The 18,768-nt window shown below is 47.4% G+C and overlaps 1 protein-coding gene across 4 annotated transcripts in view; it reads right to left on the reverse strand.

Annotated features, from left to right (window-relative positions):
* Positions 1 to 17,392, reverse strand: part of LOC311623470 (complement C3-like) — a gene marked incomplete at its 3' end in the record, with an annotated part of 113,448 nt that extends 96,056 nt beyond the window's left edge. For 3 of the 4 annotated variants that reach the window (XM_084885504.1, XM_084885505.1, XM_084885506.1), the window contains exons 1-19: positions 17,192 to 17,351; positions 16,239 to 16,431; positions 15,721 to 15,886; positions 15,558 to 15,628; positions 12,839 to 12,933; positions 12,656 to 12,738; positions 12,481 to 12,571; positions 12,183 to 12,285; positions 11,940 to 12,069; positions 11,601 to 11,716; positions 11,359 to 11,508; positions 10,711 to 10,920; positions 10,394 to 10,597; positions 9,893 to 10,054; positions 9,391 to 9,520; positions 9,074 to 9,145; positions 8,730 to 8,930; positions 3,664 to 3,772; positions 3,331 to 3,416 (exon numbers count right to left, since the gene is read on the reverse strand). In XM_084885504.1, the coding sequence (XP_084741630.1) occupies positions 3,331 to 3,416; positions 3,664 to 3,772; positions 8,730 to 8,930; positions 9,074 to 9,145; positions 9,391 to 9,520; positions 9,893 to 10,054; positions 10,394 to 10,597; positions 10,711 to 10,920; positions 11,359 to 11,508; positions 11,601 to 11,716; positions 11,940 to 12,069; positions 12,183 to 12,285; positions 12,481 to 12,571; positions 12,656 to 12,738; positions 12,839 to 12,933; positions 15,558 to 15,628; positions 15,721 to 15,886; positions 16,239 to 16,431; positions 17,192 to 17,271 (2,452 nt within the window). In that variant the 5' untranslated portion in view covers positions 17,272 to 17,351. Of the gene's footprint in view, positions 1 to 3,330; positions 3,417 to 3,663; positions 3,773 to 8,729; positions 8,931 to 9,073; positions 9,146 to 9,390; positions 9,521 to 9,892; positions 10,055 to 10,393; positions 10,598 to 10,710; positions 10,921 to 11,358; positions 11,509 to 11,600; positions 11,717 to 11,939; positions 12,070 to 12,182; positions 12,286 to 12,480; positions 12,572 to 12,655; positions 12,739 to 12,838; positions 12,934 to 15,557; positions 15,629 to 15,720; positions 15,887 to 16,238; positions 16,432 to 17,191 lie in introns of all 4 variants that reach the window. The other variant, XM_084885503.1, reaches the window with a different exon arrangement.
* Positions 17,393 to 18,768: the final 1,376 nt, after the last annotated feature.

Consider the following 18,768-nt stretch of genomic DNA (forward strand, 5'->3'; position numbering starts at 1 on the left):
GCTCTGACTAGTAGGTTAGCTTGCTGCTGGGGTCTGCCTTGGAGCCCTCCTGTGGTCCCTTCCTGACCCCAGTCATGCCCCTCTTGCAATCTAGGACCCCTCAGGGGATATCAGAGAGCTGGTTTCAGCCCGATCTCCACAGGCCAGGCCAAGGGACCCCACCAATGCACAAATCCGTGCACCGGGCAGATCCATTATATATATATATATGTTTCCAATGAAAAGCTTGCCTCCTAATTGAAATGCACTCTAAGTACAAAAGGGATACCATATTCGAAGGCTTACAAATAGAAGTTTAAAAAGTCATTAAAATTTTTGATATCTTGCATGGCCAATGTTAGTCAGTGGTTGAGTGTCAACCCATGAACCAGGAAATGGTTTCGTACCCTGTCAGGGCACATGCCCAAGTTGTGGGCTTGATCCCTGGTAGGGGGCGTGCAGAAGGCAGCCAAATGATGATTCTCTCATGGATGTCCCTAGATCTTTCTCCCTCTCCCTGCCTCTCTCTGAAATTAATAAAAACATATTTTTAAAATAAGCTTCACTAAAATAGCAATGAATTTATTGTTTTAACATTATTATTAGTGTGATAATGGTTTTGCAAACTTTTATAAAATGTGGGACTGATAATATTTTGGATATATTTGGGTGAAATAAAATGTATTCCTAAAATCAGTTTCATCATACTCCTTTTTCATGGGGCTACCAGATATATAAAATAACATACCAGCCCACATTATGCCTTTCCCTTCCTTCCTTCCTTCCTTCTTCCTTCTTTCCTTCCTCTTCCTTCCTTCCTCCTTCCCTCCCTTCCTTCCTCCCCTTCCTTCCTTCTTCCCTTCCTTCCTTCCTTCCTTCCTTCCTTCCTTCCTTCCTTCCTTCCTTCCTTCCTTCCTTTTTTTTCAAGTCACTAATATAAGGGCTTTACATGTATTAAATCCTCCGAAAATGCTTTGAGTACACACTATTTCATGTCCATTTTATGGAGGAGCACAGAGAGGTTGAGTAACTTGACTAAGGCCATACAGTGACTTGTGCTGAGTCATACTGGAGTCCCAGGCAAAAGGAAATTATGTGCCCCTGTTTAAATGTTCAAGTTTTGAGTTCCATCCCCAGTAGGGGGCGTGCAGGAGGTGGCCCATCCATGTTTTTCTGTTTTTCATTCAGGGATGTCTCTCTCTCTCTCTCTCTCTCTCTCTCTCTCTCTCTCTCTCTCTCTCAAATCAATAAAAACATATTTTTCTTAAATAAGAGAAATTGAGAGAAAATTTCAATTCCTTCCATTAAAAATGAGATAAGCAAAGAAGCAGAATTTTAAAATCTTGAAGTCAGGAAAGTAAAATGATAATAAAGTTTATTTTGTTATATATTATAACTTAAAAAAATGAGAATACAGTATAATAAATTCTAGCTGTGGTATAATTAAAATACTTATACTTAATACTATGAGATTTAATATACCTGCCTTTTAATGTTTTAATATTTTTTGACAAATTTAACCTTAAAATTATACATAGAACCTGCCCTGGCTCTGGTCTCCATTTAAAATTTGGATATTTTGTTCACCATAGATTTTTTTTGTACTCACTTTTACTTTGAAAACTATTGCAGTGGGATATTATTTATCTTGATGACCGACTTTCTGGCCCCCACTTATATTGTGCACTAAAAGTCAGAGCCTTCCTTCCCTCACCCCTCCAGCCCTGCTGTAAACCATCCCCATTTAGCTAGAGCTCCTCAGGTCTCACTCCAGCTGTGGGCAACCAGGGACAGGTAACCTTTGTCACACTTCACAATCTGACCACCGATGTTTCAATCCCCCATTTCATCCTGCTTCCTCCTTTTCTTCATCGCTTAACCCACTATCATGTCGACAGCAACTTAAAAGTTTTTGTGATTGCGAATTATTCTGTATGACACTATAGTGGTGGACTCATGTCATAAAATGTTTAGACCAAACCCATAGAATGTATAACATCAATAGTGAATTCCTACTGTCAGTTTTGAACTTGGGGGGTATAATGATTGATTGTGACAAATGCACTAATCTGGTGAGGGATGCTGACAGTGTGGGTGGCTGTGCATGGGAAAGGGATGGCAAAGAGTATATTGAAAATCTCTGTTTTTTGTTCAAGATTTTTTTTTATAAAGTATCACTTTTTTTAATATATTTTATTGATTTTTAACAGAGAGAAAGGGAGAGAGATAGAGAGCTAGAAACGTCGATGAGAGAGAAACATCGACCAGCTGCCTCTTGCACACCCCCTACCAGGGATGTGCCCGCAACTAATGTACATGCCCTTGACCAGAATCGAACCTGGGACCTTTCAGTCCGCAGACCGACGCTCTACCACTGAGCCAAACTGGCTTCGGCTGTTCAAGATTTTTTAATATTTTTTTTTTTTATTGACTTCAGAGAGGAAAAGAGAGAGAGGGAGAGATAGAAGCATCAATGGTAAGAGGTAATCATGGATCAGCTTTCTCCTGCATGCCCCCTACTGGGGATCAAGCCTGAAACCTGGGCATGTGCCCTTGACTGGAATCAAACCAGGGACCCTTCAGTCTGTAGGCGGATGCTCTATCCACTAAGCCAAACCAGCTAGGGCTTTGCTCCATTTTTTTTTTAATAGAATATCTTTTGTTTTGTTTATTGTAACCCGAGGATATTTTTTCCCACTGATTTTTAGATGGAATGGAAGGGAGGGGAAGAGACAGAGTGAGAAACATTGTTGTGAGACAGACACATTGATTGGTTGCCTCGAGCACAGTCCTCAGTCGCCTGAAGCTGGGTTATGTGTCCTGACCAAGAATCCAACCTGCCACCTTTTGGTGTACAAGACAATGCTCCAATCAACTGAACCAAACTGGCCAGAGCTTTTCTGCTCAATTTTACTGGGAAACTAAAACTTCTCTAAAAATGAAATCAATTTTAAAAATAAAAAGCACTGCCTAGACTGCGTGGCGCAGGGTTTGAGCATCAACCCATACACCACGAGGTCACTGATTTGATTCCCAGTGAGGGCACATGCCTGGGTTTGAGTTCAGTCCCCAACAGAAGCCATGTAGGAGGCAGCCAACTGATGTTGATGTTTCTTTCTCATTGATGTTTCTGCTCTCTCTCCCTTCCTCTCTCTCTCTAAAAAATCAAGAACATATTTTTTTAAAAATAAAAATAAAAAGCACTGATACCCACAATCTAGACTCTAATGCACCCAACCTCCCAGTAACCAGGGGGTAGAGCTCAGCCACCTGGTTGAAGCAGAGGAGCTTTGGGATGGATGAGAAACAGAAAATGCCCAAGGCACTGGGGCTGCAAAATCACCACCTTACCTTTCTTGTCGGACAAGCTCACAGCCATGATCTCCCAGGTGGTGATGGAGTCTTTCAGAAACACCTTTAAAGTCTTGGAGGAGATTCTAGATGGAGGAAAAATTGGGGCCTTAGGAGAAGATGTGGGGGAGAAGAGAGCAGGTAATGAGGTGCCACAAGTGGGAGGTTGGAGGGCTCAGGTGTGGACACCGCTTGGTTTTTCCAGGTTGGGTTGTGGAGTTGCACTCTGATCCCAGAAAACAGAGGAGGTTGGGGTGGGTGCAAATTAAATGTTCTGGTCCTGAGTGTGGAAGTGCCTGGAGGCGGGTTAGAATGAGGGATGCCCAGCCTTACCCATTTTTCTCTGGCTCCTTTAACTCCTCAATGGTCCAAAGCCAACTCTCAGGGAACTGGCTTCTGGAAACGATGTCTTCTTCTGGAATGATGTCCTCTTCCAAGTCACCTGGGAAGGTGGGGGCAATCTGGGTTTAGAGCAGACCTGTTTTCCCTGCTGTCCCCTTAGATTAGGGGTGTCGAACTCAATCAGAGAAGGGGCCAAAATCTAAAATCCAGCCTAAATTGCGGGCCGAATGGTTTACTGAACAGTCATAAACTGACAATGTCATAAACTGACAGCGGAGTGCAGTGATGACAGCGTGGTGCGGGCCACATTGCAAGGCCTGGCGGGCTGGATTTGGCCCGCGGGCCTTGTGTTTGACACATGTGCCTTAGATACTCATCTCTACAAACCTGGAAGGGTTCCTGGCAGCAAAACACACTCACGGACAAATGACAACTTGTCTGCAAATTAAATGCTGTTCCCCTTTGAACAGCTCCTGCCTCCATAAAAATGTTAAAAGTCATATGTTATACAACAGCATTGGTATAAAGGCAAGGAAAACACAGGTGAGGGTATATTCATTTCCCCTGATTTCCAAGAAACAAAAGCATTTTCATAAGCTTCTAATAGTACCCTGACCCCTGGCATGGTGCCTGCTGTGTCAGAAGTGACGTTGGTCCTAAGAGCAACCAGATGAGCAGAGATTCTGGACTGATGGAGACCCTGGAGGCCTCTGCAGCAGCTGGGCACCACCAGCAATTAAACACCCCTGGGCTGGGTTCTCCTCAAGAAATGGTGGACAGACATTAACTTGGCTCTGGGTGTGTCTAACAACAAAGTAGGTGCAATTGCACAGATGCCTAAATCCATTCCTGCTCTGGGATAATCCATCAAAGTGCCTTTGACAATATTAATGTTTAAGCCATCCTCTGTCTCACCCCCAGTTGACTAAAAAACATACACAATACTGAGAAACAAATCTCCCTGTGGGTGTAAACACAGCCCAGCAGATCAGTTAGGCCAACTCCCTCAGTGGCCTTATCTTCTCTTTGTAGAAGGAAGGCTCTGTCAGGAGTAGAAAGCAGCCTGCCTAGTTGTCATCATTTGCAAAGAGAGTGAAGATAGAGTCATTTCCTCACATGTATTTTGTGGGCAGAGGAGTGAAGGGGATGCGAGCTTTCCAGCTAAAAAAAAAAAAAAAATGTAGAAATATTTCTCCACTGTGGCAACAGCTGCCGAAGCCCCACCCCAGCAAAGTACACATGTTCAAAAAAATCACAAGTTGCCACATAAGGTGTCCATCCATATCTGTTATCTTAAAGGGTAAGTGACATTGATGTTTGGGAAAAGCTCTCTTAACTTAAATTTTAAAAGATGTTAAAAAACAAAATAAGAGAGAAACCAAGATGGCGGCCTACATAAGCACCTAAGCTACCGCCTTGCACAACAATTTCAAAACAATAAATAAAAGACAGAATGGACATCATCCAAAACCATAGGAAAGCTGGCTGAGTGGAAAAATCTACAACCAGAAAGAAGGAGAGAGGCTCATGGATCAGGGGAGCTGTAAAGCACTGAGGTATGGAGATGCTCGTGTACAGAGATGAAGGGCATCCGAGTGCCTGACTGGCAGAAGAGGAAAGGAAGCCCCCGACTGCACTGAATGCCAGCCCTGGCCGAAACCTTTGGACCCAGGCTCATATGGGTGGAGACTGGACTGTAGATAAAGGCACCCTGAAACTCAGAGACTAGGAGACTCAAGGGAACCGGGAGCTGCAGCGGGCAGGGTCTACAGTCATGAGCGAGTGAGTGCGCACAGAGAGGTCTGACCACTGATTGCCGCAGCCACTCCATAGTGGGAGGAATCGGAAGCTCCAGACTAGAGACCTAACCCAATTCCAGGAGAGCCCCCGAGGCACCCACACTCTTGCATGGGAAATCTGGACTGTCAGGCAGAGACTCAGAGGAGCTGTGGAAGGCAGAAGTCTGAGGCGCTCACACAAGGGCAAGGCTGACGGGAAGCCAAGACTGTCAGCTCAGCCCTGTGACTCTGCCCCATCCAAGCTGAGCACAAAGGCTTTTGCAATTTTGCAAGTCTGATCCTATAAGACTGTCTCCAATACAGAAGGTATCCCAGAGGAGACATAGCTGATACTCACATCCAATTGGCCTGGAGGTCAGTTCCTCCCAGTGATACCAACAACAATCAAGACTTAACTACAACAAGGCTGTACATACAGTCCACAAAGGGGAGCACCAAGAGTGTCTATCTAGGTAACTGGGGAGGCTGACCCACTGGGCCATATAGGACACCTAGCACACAAAGCCATCCTATTAACTCTGGGAAGCAGCAAAAATGCCGAGACAAGGAAATAGATCTCAAACAAAAGAGATGGAGGAGAACAAACTACTGGATATAGAGATCAAAACCACAGTAATAAGGTTTTTCAAGAATTTCCTAGAAAAGGCCAATAAATTTAACAAGACCCTCAAGGATATGAAAAAGGACCAACTAGAAATTAAATATACACTGACTGAAATAAAAAATATTATACAGAGACCCAACAGCAGACTAGAGGAACACAAGAATCAAGTCAAAGAGTTGGAATACAAAGAAGCAAAGGACACTCCTCTGGAGAAGCAAGAAGAAAAGAGAATCCAGAAAGTTGAAGATAGTGTAAGGAGCCTCTGGGACAACTTCAAGCATACTAACATCAGAATTATGGGGGTGCCAGAAGAAGAGAGAGTGCAAGATACTGAAAACCTATTTGAAGAAATAATGTCAGAAAACTTTCCCCACGTGGTGATAGAAATAGACTTATAAGTCCAGGAAGTGCACAGAACTCCAAACAAAAGGAATCCAAAGAGGACCACACCAAGACACATCATAATTAAAATGCCAAGAACAAAAGAGAGAATCTTAGAAGCAGCAAGAGAAAAACAATTAGTTACCTATAAGGGAACACCCATATTACTATCAGCTAATTTCTCAACAGAAACTATGCAGGCCAGAAGGGAGTGGCAAGAAATATTCAAAGTAATGAATAGCAAGAACCTACAACCAAGATTACTCTGTCCAGCAAAGTTATCATTCAGAATTGAAAGGCAGATAAAGAGCTTCAAAGATAAAAAAAAAACTATAGGAATTCATCACCACCAAACCAGTATTATATGAAATGCTGCAAGATATTCTTTAAGAAGAGGAAGAAGAAGAAAAAAAGATAACATATATATATATATATATATATATATATATATATATATATATATATATATCAACAAGTGAATCTAAACATCAAGTGAATTAAAAATCTGAGGAACAGAATAAACTGGTGAATATAATAGAATCAGGAGCAAAGAAAGGAAGTGGATTGATAATTATCAGGGGGAAAGGAGTGTGGGAGGTACAGGAAAAGACTGGATTAAAATTGTACACCTATAGATGAGGACGATGAGGGGGGGAGGTAAGGGCAGAGGGTGGGGTGGGAACTGGGTGGAAGGAAGCTATGGGGGGAAAAGGAGAAACAATTGTAATAATCTGAGCAATAAATATTTATTTTTAAAAACAAAACAAAACAAAAACCCAGCCTTAGCTGGTTTGGCTCAGTGAATAGAGAGTCAGCTTGCAGACTGAAGAATGCCACGTTCAATTCTGGTCAAGGGCACGTGCAGTTTTGGGCTTGATCCCCAGTAGAAGGTGTGTAGGAAATAACCTATCAATGATTCTCTCTCATCATTAATATTTCTATCTTTCTCTCCTTCTCCCTCTCTGAAATCAATCCTTCTATATAATAAAAGCCTAATAGGCTGAGTGTCCAGTCATCCCTTCAATCAATCAGAGCTTAATATGCTAATGATATGCTAAGGCTACTCAACCACTCGCTATGACATGCACTGGCACCAGGGGGCAGACACTCCAACTGGTAGGTTAGCTTGCTGCTGGGATCTGGAAATCCAGACTGAACTAAAGGGCCAGGCATGCCCTTGAGCCCTCCTGCAGATCTTTCCAGCTGGCCAACCTTCTGCATCTCCCCCCAACCCTGATTGTGCACTGGTGAGGTCCCTCAACCTGGCCTGTGACCCCTCCAAATCTGGGGCCCCTTAGAGGGTGTGGGGGAGCTGGTTTCAGCCTAATCTCATAGGCCAAGCCGAGGGATGACACTGGTGCATTAATTCGTGCACCAGGCCTCTCATAACAATAATGAAAAATACATAAAGGGAATAAAGAGGAACTTTACAATGGAGAAACGGAGCAGACACCACCTTAGTCAAGTGATCAAGGTTCACATCAACAATGATGGTTCAAGCCAATGCATCAAGGAGGGACAACCCTGCCCAGAATTTGAAACCCGAATGTGAGCAGGAGAAACATCAGGCAGACTCAGGGGGCTGAACAACTTTCAAAAAATCTCGCCTGTGTATCTCCTGTACGTGAAGAATGTGAGAGTCACAGAAAGACCGAACAGCCGCTGGGGGTTGGGCAGATACGAGGAGGCTAAAGAGACACAGCCAGACACGCCAATGCAACCTGTGATTCAGAACTAGGTCATTTTCCTAAAGAGAACTAAAAAAATTTAAAAGGTGGCAACGTTTGAGTGGAGTCTGTGAATTACATGGTGGGAAAGAATCCACAGTAATTTCCTGATGCTGAGCATTGTGTTGTGGTGTTTAGGAGAATATCTTTGCTGCTCCCCAAAATAATCCACAATGAACTATTCAGAACTCTGGGGACATCAAACAGCTTGGGGAGGGGATAGGGGGAGGGAGAGATTAACTAGAACAAGTTTGTCTGTAAGTTAAAGGTTTTTAAAGAAAATAAGATAATTATTTTTGCATTGGTTGGCCAGCAAGCCCCTGGGCAAGTTTCCCAATCTTCCTTAGGGTTTAAGCAGAAGCATCTTTTTTTTGTTACTTTTCATCCTGTAATTGATAACGTAATTTCCCTCAGTTTCACAAGAGCTCACACCTGCCTTTGCTCTTGGAAGCAAATTTGACCCACACTTTTCCCGTCCCCAGTGACGGGCACTTCCCCCTCCCACCACCTGCCCTCAGGTAGGGCCCCCCAGGCCACAGTACTCACTCCTGGCCAGGCCCAGGTCGCTGTCCCTGCTGAGCTCCAGCCGCAGCTTGGTGATGTAGTTGCAGCAGTCCAGGAAGACATCCACGCAGGCCTTGTCCTGGAGGATAAACTGTGCCCTGCGCTGGCAGGAGTACTGCATTGGGTTCTCCCGCATACCGTCCTCACAGCACTTGCGAAGCTCCTTGCTGGGGTACTCACCCGCTGTGGGAACACACACCCCAGGCAGGTCCCCACAGGGCCTCGCAGGGAGGACCTGCTCAGGTCCAGGCCGTCCCCTCCTCCCGCTTTGCTGGGATCTCAGTGGACAGGGTACAAGGGTGGGGGAGGCGGATGAGGGCTCCCACCTTTGCCCTTCCTCTTCTCCATGAGCTGCACTGAGCGGCGTCGCCGGGTGGCTGGTTTCGGGCATGCCAAATCTGAGGGGCAGGAGGGCAGAACAAGATGGGTTAAGCACTGACTGCCTGTCCTTGGTTTACTCCTCACAGTAGCTGCGAGGTGGGAGTGTTATTGCTCCCATTCACCAGATGGAGACACCGAGGCTCAGAGAGCAGAGCAATTTGCTAGTAGGAGGTAGAGGCAGGACTTGAAACCAGGGTCCCGGATCCTATCTGGGAGGTAGAAGTGCTGCCCCTCCCCGGATGTCCACTGGCTGACTCCTCACCTGACCGCTGCTCGGTCTGCAGTGTTTTGCTGGTCTGGAAGGCCAGCCCGGCATCCGTAAAGACACCCGCATAGTTCTTTCCACTGCCCGGTGTGCAGCCAATGTCTGCCTTCTCCACTGTGTCCCAGATCTGCCAGGGGTTCATAAGGGGGTGGTCATGTGCAGGGCCTAGGACACTGCACCAACACATCTGCCCAACCTCACTACCGTCCTCATGCCGGGCCCCAGACACTCCACAGTCGGTGATCAGAGTGTGCTGCGGTGGGACTCAGAGCTGTGTCCATTACCATGACTGTCCCCAACACAGACCCTGTCCATCCACATTTCCATCTGCAACTTGAACTTCAACCCATCCCCATGTCTGTGTCCATTTTGATTTCTGCACTCAATTGGCACTCAACCTCACATCCCTGGTTCTCCCCAGCGACATTCCCACCTCACCCCAATGCCATCTCTTTGCCTCTGCCTTCTTTTACCCAACCTCAGTGGCATGGGGACATACCTTTTTCTGAGTCAGCCTGTTCTTCTTATTCAGCACAAACACTCCCTTGTCCACGGCCACCAGCCCCACTCGAGCCCCCTGGTTACCCTCAATCTTGAGCGATATCTGTTGTCCAGGTAGATGCTGATGCTTGTCCTCCTTCATGGCACTTTTCACCACCAGCTGTGAGGAGGTGGGAGGGGTAGAGAGAGAAGTCAGCCCAGCGGGGACCCAGCCTTGGTTGGTAGAGGACAGAAGGGGTACTGGTCTGGTCCCGAAGTAGAGAAAGGTGGAGACAGAGAGAAGAAGGGATAGAAAGTCAAGAAAAGATAAAATTGGGAGCAAGAGAGTTACTGAGACTAAAACAGAGAAGAAGACAAGATGGAAAGTGGGAAGAGAGAGACAGAAATCTACAAGCAGGGGAGAGAAATGGGTTCAGAAGAAGGGAGAGAGGCAGAGATAGAGAAAGCCACAGCTGGTCAGAGAGTCACAAGATGGGCAGAGAGACTCAGCAATGCTTACCCTGCCCACACACGAATCCTTTACATCCAGCCACACGGAATCAGCCACCACCTCCCTCTGGCCTCCTTTGTTCAGTTTGTAATAGGCCACCAGGCGGAAGGAAGGAATAAACTCTGTCGTGATGGTCAGAGGCAGCACCACCAGGTTCTGGCCAGGCTCTCTTGCCTGGCGTCCCACCTTCAACAGCTTCCCCTTGTTCATGACCTTGGCAGACAGGTTGGCATAAGGATCAGGACAGTAGAAGGGAAGATGGGGGATCTGGAATGATCTGGAGAAGTGAGGAGCGGGAAGACCTGGGGTTGTAGGAAGCCACGCACCAGGTAGGTGAAGTACCGGACATTGGCATCCTGGCCGGGGTCCAATTGCACGTTAAAGTTGACATTGAGCGTGTCCCCTGGCTTGAGCTCCGTGGCGGGCACAGAGAGGTGCAGGTAGTTGTTGGAGTTGCCTATCGTATTGTAGGGTAGGGCTTCCATTTGATTGGTAGCCTGTCGCCCCTCTGGGAGGCCCTCCTTCATTGTGCGAACCTGAGAAGGGAGACAGGGAGGCATGCTGCCTACCTGGGATGTCCATGACCTAAGACCATGCGCCTGGCAATATGGCAGCTTGTGACAAGAGGGACTTTGTAGAGGGGATGGAGTTAAGGATCTGGACATGGGAAGACTTCTAGGTTACTCAGGCGCGCTAATGTCATCACAAGGGTCCTTATAAGACATTCATGCAGATGACAGGAGGCCCTGTGTAAATGGTAGGAGGACCCTCTACCCAGAAGGCAGGACTCCAATGTGCAGACAAGACTCCTCTATGCGAATGAAACATCTCTGTGTGAATGGCAAGATTCACTTATGCAAATGAAAGGACCCCCGCTATGCACATGACAAGACCCATTTGTACAATCATTAGAAGCCCGCTGTATGAATAAAGTCCTGTTTTCCTGGGGTGGAGTCCTGCTGGTGCAGACTCACAGTGATCCGCAGGGGATTATTGCCTTTGTGTGTGTTGATGGTTAGCTTAGCCAGGCCATCATCCCGGGTCACAGAATTCACTTGATTGGAGCCCTGAGTGGCCACAGGGATGCGGCTGGCAGGGGAGCCATCGGGGTTCGTCACATACACCTGTGGGTGCAGGGAAAGGTGAAGGGGGTTCAGCAGACCCAGAGACGAGGCCAGTGCTCAGGAGTGGGGTGCAACCTTGCCCTGGGTCTCACCATGAGGTCAAAAGGCATGGCGGGTTTGAAGAATCTGGGCGTCTTGGTGAAGTGGATCTGGTAGGGGGAGGTCACGATGGGGATCCCGCTACGTTCCGCCTCCACCATGTCGCTGCCTGAGGGGGCCAGCTGTGAGGGTGGGCTCCTGGGCCACCCTTCAGGCGAGGCTTCCCCCACATTGTACACTGCAGTCTTCATATGGGACCTCCCTCCCCAGACAGGGCCTCTATCATAAGGTAGATCCCATCTTCATTCTGGGCCTTCTCCCTCAGTTGGGCCTCCCCTCTCAGACTGGACTGCGTGGTTGTACAGAGCCTCCACCTTTGGCCCAGGCCTCACCTGAGTGTAGGATGACGGTGACAGACACGTACAATGACTTTCCCACTAGGGCAGCTTCTCGTGGGGCCTCTGGGACCGCACTCAGCAGAACCTCTCTATCCAGCACAGCCTCTCCAGTGCCATCTTCGATCTGGGACAGGGAATGAGGGCTCAGAGGGGGAGGGACTCAGGGGGGGAGGGGATTCAGAGAGTGAGAGGGAATGGTTCACTGTGGAGGAAGCTCATGGGGCCCCTGGTAGGTACCACAACACGCTTGAGTGACTGGGACAGGGAAATCCTCTGGTCACCATCCTGGACCCCAAAGATGACGAAGGCCGTTCCATCCACATTCTTCCCGTACAAGAACCTGTGCAGAGAGGAGAGTCTCAGATTCTCCCTCCTGAAAAGCTGAGTCTTCCCCCAAACTTCCACTGGCCACAGAGAGGACCGAGAATGCCCAGTCCCTCACTTCACCCTCACCAGGCCCTCACCCAGCCCCTCATCTGGTCTTTCACCAGACCCCTCACCTGGCCCCTTACCTAGCCCCTCACGTGGTCCTCACCTGGCTGTAATGGTGACCTCCAGGCCCTTAGGATCATCAATGTAGTAGAATTTCTCTGCTGGCTCCACTTGGACCTCAAAACTAGGCAGCACTAGAGGGGCAGGGAGCACTAGTGAGGAGCCTGCACTGAGTCCAGGATTATGGTGCCCACACCCTGGCTCCCTCCTTCACTTACCATATTCCTTCACCTCAAACTCAGCGGAGAAGACCTGCTCTGGCGAATCTTCATAGTGGGCTTTTATCTTCCACTGCCCCATGCTGTGGGAAAGGCAGGTGAGTGAACTGCTCAGACCTGGCAGCCCCCCACTCCTTTTGGCACAGGGGAGCCCCAAACCCATTCCCTGAGGGTCTGACGTACTTGACCAGCTCCGGGATATTCCAAGACAAGGGCAAGATGCCAAAGTAGTTTTGAGAAGAGAGGGGGTCCCGCTTGATGGGAATGCCTTCGGGCGTCTGTAGATAGACAGGGAGGGGGGTGGTTCTTCAGAGCAGGCTTAGCCCCTTGGCCCTCTCCTTTGCTATGTGTGGACACTCTCTCTGTCATGTCTACAGCAGCAGCGGCTAAGAACATGAACCTGAGTTGGTCAGCCTGCGTTCAGATCCCACTCTGCCACCTACAAGCTTGTGACCTTGGGCTAGTTACTCAACTTCTCTGTTGCTCAATGTGCACATCTGAAAACAGGAGATAAATACAGCCCCTCTGGCGTGGGACAGAGTTCATGTAAGCAGGAGCTCATCATTATGAGTGTCCGCCTGATATTAAGAATCTGTAGAGTGAATTACCTCCTTTTGTGCAAGGCCCTGGGCTGAGCCTTTGATTTAAGCTAAACCATACATAATTGCTCTGTCCAACCTTTTGCTCTGCAAGAATAGCAATCCCTGTACACATATTATTTCATTTCTGTCAACAGTTAAACATCAGGAGACACCACATAGAAATCTGGTTTTCAGCCTTCTCCTGGAAACCAGGGTAATTGTGGATAATGCCCTCCCTTTGGCACAGGTGATGTTTCGCTTCTTCCTTTCTCCCTTCTTGCCTCCTTCCTTCAATCACTTTGTATTAAGCCCCACTATATGACAAGCATTTTGTTGAATTCAGGAAATAAGGCTCTGAACAAACAGATAAATCTCCTTCTCGTAGCCCTAGTCGGTTAGGCTCAGTGGATAGAGCATTGGCCTGCGGACTGAAGGGTCCTGGTTTTGATTCTAGTCAAGGGCACATGTGTAGGTTGCAGGCTCAGTCCCCAGTAGGAGTCCAGCTGATCAATGATTCTCTCTCATCATTGATGTTTCTATCTCTCTCCTCTCCCTTCCTCTCTGAAATCAATAAAAATATATATTTTAAAAAATCTCTTTCCTGTTAGGGAATTGAGGTTCCACAGAGGTTGGTGGAGGGGGCATTTAATAAGAGAATAAATCCATTTTACAGGATGCCAAAATGATGGCAGGAAGAGAGTGGGACAGGGACAGGGTTGTAAATTTCACAGAGAGTGTGAATGGGACAGGGTTGAAAATTTACAGATGCTCAGAAAGGTGTTCACTGTGACATCTGAGCAAAGTCTTGAATGAGATACAGGGAAAGTAGTGTGCATATTTGGAGGAAGATTGTTTTCTGGACAGAGGAACAACCAGTGCCAAGGCCCTGGGGCAGGAGACTCTGCCTTGTGTGTCAGAGAAACAGGGAAGAGGCCTGTGTGGCTGGAATAGAGTGAGTGAGAGGGAGAGTGGGAGGAGGTAATGGCAGGAAAAGGACAAGGGAGGTCGTTCAGGGCCTTGTAGGTAACAGGTAGGACTTCAATTAAATATATATATATATATATATATATATATATATATATATATATATATATATATAATTGATTTCAGAGAGGAAGGGAGAGGGAAAGAGAGATAGAAACATTAATGATGAGAGAGAATCACTGATCGGTTGCCTCCTGCATGCCCCACACTGGGGATCTAGCCTGCAACCTGGTCATGTGCCCTGACTAGAATCCAACCTTGACCTCTTGGTTCATAGGTAGACACTCAACCACTGAGCCAGGCCTTGAGCTTTTATTTGGCAGGAGGAGGAGTCCTGGAGAGCTGTGAGCAGAGGAGGGGCTGGCCCAGATTCAGGTGCTCACAGGCGCCTCCTGGCTCAGTAGGCAGAACAGACTACTACACAGCTTTATGAAATTACTCCAGTCTTCAGAAGAGAAATCTTAGGCTCAGGAAGAGTCCCTGGCCGGAGTCACAGGGACCAGGGGTTTAGTTGGAGGTGGAATTCACAGGTGCCAGCATGGGTCCCCGCCCACCTTAAGGCCTCTGTGTTAGTGCTTCTGTATATTTCTTTGCTTTAGGACAAGCATGTCAAACTCGAGGCCCGAGGGCCACGTGTGGCCAACAAGGAATATTTTTGTGGCCCAGCCAATATAACGGTATGTAAGAAACGTTTTAATAACAATTTAATAACTTAATTTTTACAATATCCTGTTATACATAATTGTTAGTAACGTACTGCAACATTTGCTAATGACTGATTACTATAATCCTGTTGCATTCATTTCCCTTGCGCATATTTTTTTTTTTTTTTTTTTGCAGTGCACCATTTCTCCTCACTAATACTAGCAGCAAATATTTTAGCAGCCAATTGGCACATCATTAATCTTGTACTGATTTGATTGGAGTGCAAAAGAGGAAATATTTTGCTTTTGGGGAACAAGAAAAATAGGTTTAATTTGTGTTACCCTTATTAATTTGTGCAGTTATTCAGTGTCTGGTAAGGTAATGTTCAGAAAAAATATTAATTTTTATTAAAATGTTCTCTTACATTATGTTAATGATCGCTCATTTATTTCAGCCCTTTGTATTCAGCATGTCTCTATCGAAATAAACCTACGTTTCTATGAAAGTTGAAGCTATTGTTTCTTTGTGACCATCACATCTTACACCTTGATTATTTGGCTTGTGTTAGTCTTTGAGTTTGACATGCTTGCCTTAGGGTCTTTCCTAGTACCTCTTTCTCTGTCTCAAACTCTCTCTTAGTCTCTCTTTGGGTCTCTGCCCCAAGTGTGTCTGGGGGCCCGGCTGCCTGGTACCTCAATGCTGACGATAACCGTCCGGCCCACGGGCAGCAGCTCATTGTCCACAGTGAAGATCCGATAGAGGACTGGAAGGTGGTGGGAGAAAAAGGGACAACTCAGTGAGGCCCTGCCCTCCCGATGATGCAGCCCCAGCCCTCGGAGCCCCCTCCAGCCTTACCCGTGGAGCCTGGGGTGTAGATGGTCTTGTCCGTCTGGATAAAGAGGTACCCGCTCTGAAAGCTGACTAGCACCACCTTCTCTACCGGCGGAGCATTCCCAAAGGCCGCCTGGACAGTCACAAACTTTTTCCCCTTCTGTGACTTTAACTCCTTGCTGGCCAGGATCTAGGCATGGATCGGGCAGGGCGTGAGGAGGGGGCTGCCTCAGGGCCCCTGCCTACCGTCCAACCTCTGGGCCTTTGGCTGGGTCCACATCTGCCCCTCCTACAACAGAGCCTGCCCCTCGTTCCTGCCTGGTCTCTCTGGTTGGCCCGGGTTTGGGGAGAGGGGGTTACTCTGCGAGGGGGCAAGGGCAAGAGAGAGACTAGAGGTATCAGAGAGGAGGCTCAGAGGATGGAGCGCTCAATAGTAGAGGGGGCTCATAAAGGGGAGGAGACTCATACAGGAGAGGGGCTTGAAGGAAGAGAGGGCTTGGAAGGGAAAGGGAATCCGAGGGGTGGCTCCAGTGAGTACCCACCTTGATGGTGACTGTGCTCAGGTAGCCATTGGCGCTGTTCAGATTGGTATCCTTGCTGGACAGCACCTGCTTCTTGCCTGGAAAGTCAAGTACCGTAACCTTGACAGGAATGTTACCTGTCCCATCGTGGGCCTCCAGCACCACCGTCTCCTCGTTATCCAGACGCAGGATGTTGGGGGTGATTATGGAGTACCTGCGGGAGGAGTGCACAGGGTCATCCCAGGGACCCGACATTCCAGCCTGCACAGGGGTCTCCCCAGTCCCTGGTCCTGGAGGGGAGCCAGTGACCAGCAATGGCTCAGGAGCTATAGGTCTCATCAGCCCCTGAACATCCAAACCAGAACCAGCAAGTCCCCCAATTATCTAGACTTGCAAACCCACAGTTGGGGAACCCACATACATACTCCCAAATTCCTAAATCTTTAAACACCCTAAGTGTCTAAACACCCTGACTCTCGGACACCCCAACTATATATAGCCAAACTCACATATTCCAAATCTTTGAACCCCAAATCCTTGAACACCCCAAGCCTCTACCTAAATCTTTATCACCCAGGCCTATAAATACAACTTAATCCACCCCACCCCCAGCCGACATAACCCCACACCATAGCTCTACACACACTGAAACCCATAAATCCTAGAACTGCAAACTCCCAATCATGTAAAGTCAAACCTCCACATCCACAGAATCCACAAACACCATATGCACCCTAAACCTGTGGACCCCAGTTTCATAAACAACCACACCACCTCTGCACAAAGCCCGAATTTCACAAACATCCAATCCATAAACTCTCAAAGTCACAGGCAGCCCCATTTATGAGCCTTCCTCCCCACTATCTCCTCCTCCTCCAGCATCATGCACCCTGAATTCTACAAGAACCTGAACTCACAAATGCCCACTCCACCTCAGAAGTTGCCTCACTTGGGGTAGGGTCATGACTACTCACATGGGGTCCCCCAGGGCCAGGGGGAGACTGCTCAGCAGCAGCAGCCACAGCAGCAGGCTGGGGTCTGAGGCAGGCCCCATGGTAAAGGGACAGTGGAGGGACAAAGGGACAGAGGGACAGAGGGATTGAGGGTCGGAGGGAGAGGACAGGGAGGACTGAGCAGAGTCTGCTGGAGGCCTCCTTTTATCTGGCTCCCGCCTTTCCCCCACTTAGTCCAGCCCTCTGCTCCCCATGGCCTCTCCCCTCCCTGGGACTGCCCCAGATTTCTCAATAACGTTTCCTAAGTTTTTTCATTTCCTGGGCCAGTAAGTTCTGGGTAAATAACCTGAGGGCATGTCCTTCTGCAACAGGAGCACAAGTGCCCCCTGCCCTGACCTTCCACAGGGGCAAGGCCAGGGGTGAACAGGGACCTTTCCCGTTATACCCACATTATAATGGAGGAACTCTTAGGAACTCTTAGCACAATAGACCCCCTCTCCCCCACCTCAGACATCTGAACCTGGCCCAGTCCAGTTTCGTCCATGCACTTATTAACCAAGCCCTTCCTAGGAGTCTACTTCAGGGTCTTCCATGCTGGGGCAGAGTGGGGGACAGACTCCAGCACAGACACTGCCAGTCCTCTGCAGTGTGATCTCAAGTGGAGAAGAACTCTGCTTCTCGGAGGGTCAGAGAAGGCTTTTGGAGGAGGGGACATTTCAGCTGGGCCTTGAAGTAGCAATGGAACCTCACTGTCCAGGTGAGCATGTTTTATAGGCAACAGGAGCATGGAGCTTCCTTCACCTACTCTTGTCAGGATGTCTGAAGAGCTGTGTTAATTTAAAAAGTAATATTTGGGGACCTAGATGGTTTGGCTTAGTGAATAGAGCTTCAACCTGTGGACTAAAGGGTCCCAGGTTCGATTCTGGTCAGGAGCACATGCCCTGGTTGCTGGCTTGACACCCCAGTGGGGAGCATGCAGGAGGTAGCCTATCAATGATTCTCTCTCATCATTGACATTTCTATCTCTCTCTTTCTCTTCCTTCCTTTCTGAAATTAATAAAATATATATGTTTTAAAAAGTAATATTTGTGGACCATTGCTAACTTTTGTATTTATCTTATATCAGCATTCTCTTAGGATATTATTATTTAAAATTGTATTTAATTTTTTTTGTATACATAAATAATGCGGTCATATGATTTAATATCTAAAAGATACGAGTATGGCCTGGCTCTCGTGGCTCAGTGATTGAGCATCGATCTACAAACTGGAAGGTCACGATTCTATTCCCAGTCAGAGCACATGCCTGGGTTGTGGCTCAGTCCCCAGTGTAGGACATGCAAGAGGCAGCTGATCAATGATTTTCTCTCCTCATTGATGTTTCTATCTCTCTCTCCCTCTCCCTTTCTCTCTGTAATCAATAAAAATATATTTTAAAAATTAAAAATACACTGTTAAAAAAAAAAAAGGTGCAAGTATATATAGGGAAAAGACAATTTTCCTCCTGGGCCTGTTACTAGCCATCCAGGTTCCAGACACGACCATGTAATGAAGGAACATATTATTTTTTCCCAAAGGTATTGTTTGCTTTTAAAAAT

Source organism: Pipistrellus hanaki, assembly GCF_964339955.1.
Source record: "Pipistrellus hanaki genome assembly, chromosome: 5".
NCBI lineage: Eukaryota > Metazoa > Chordata > Mammalia > Chiroptera > Vespertilionidae > Pipistrellus > Pipistrellus hanaki.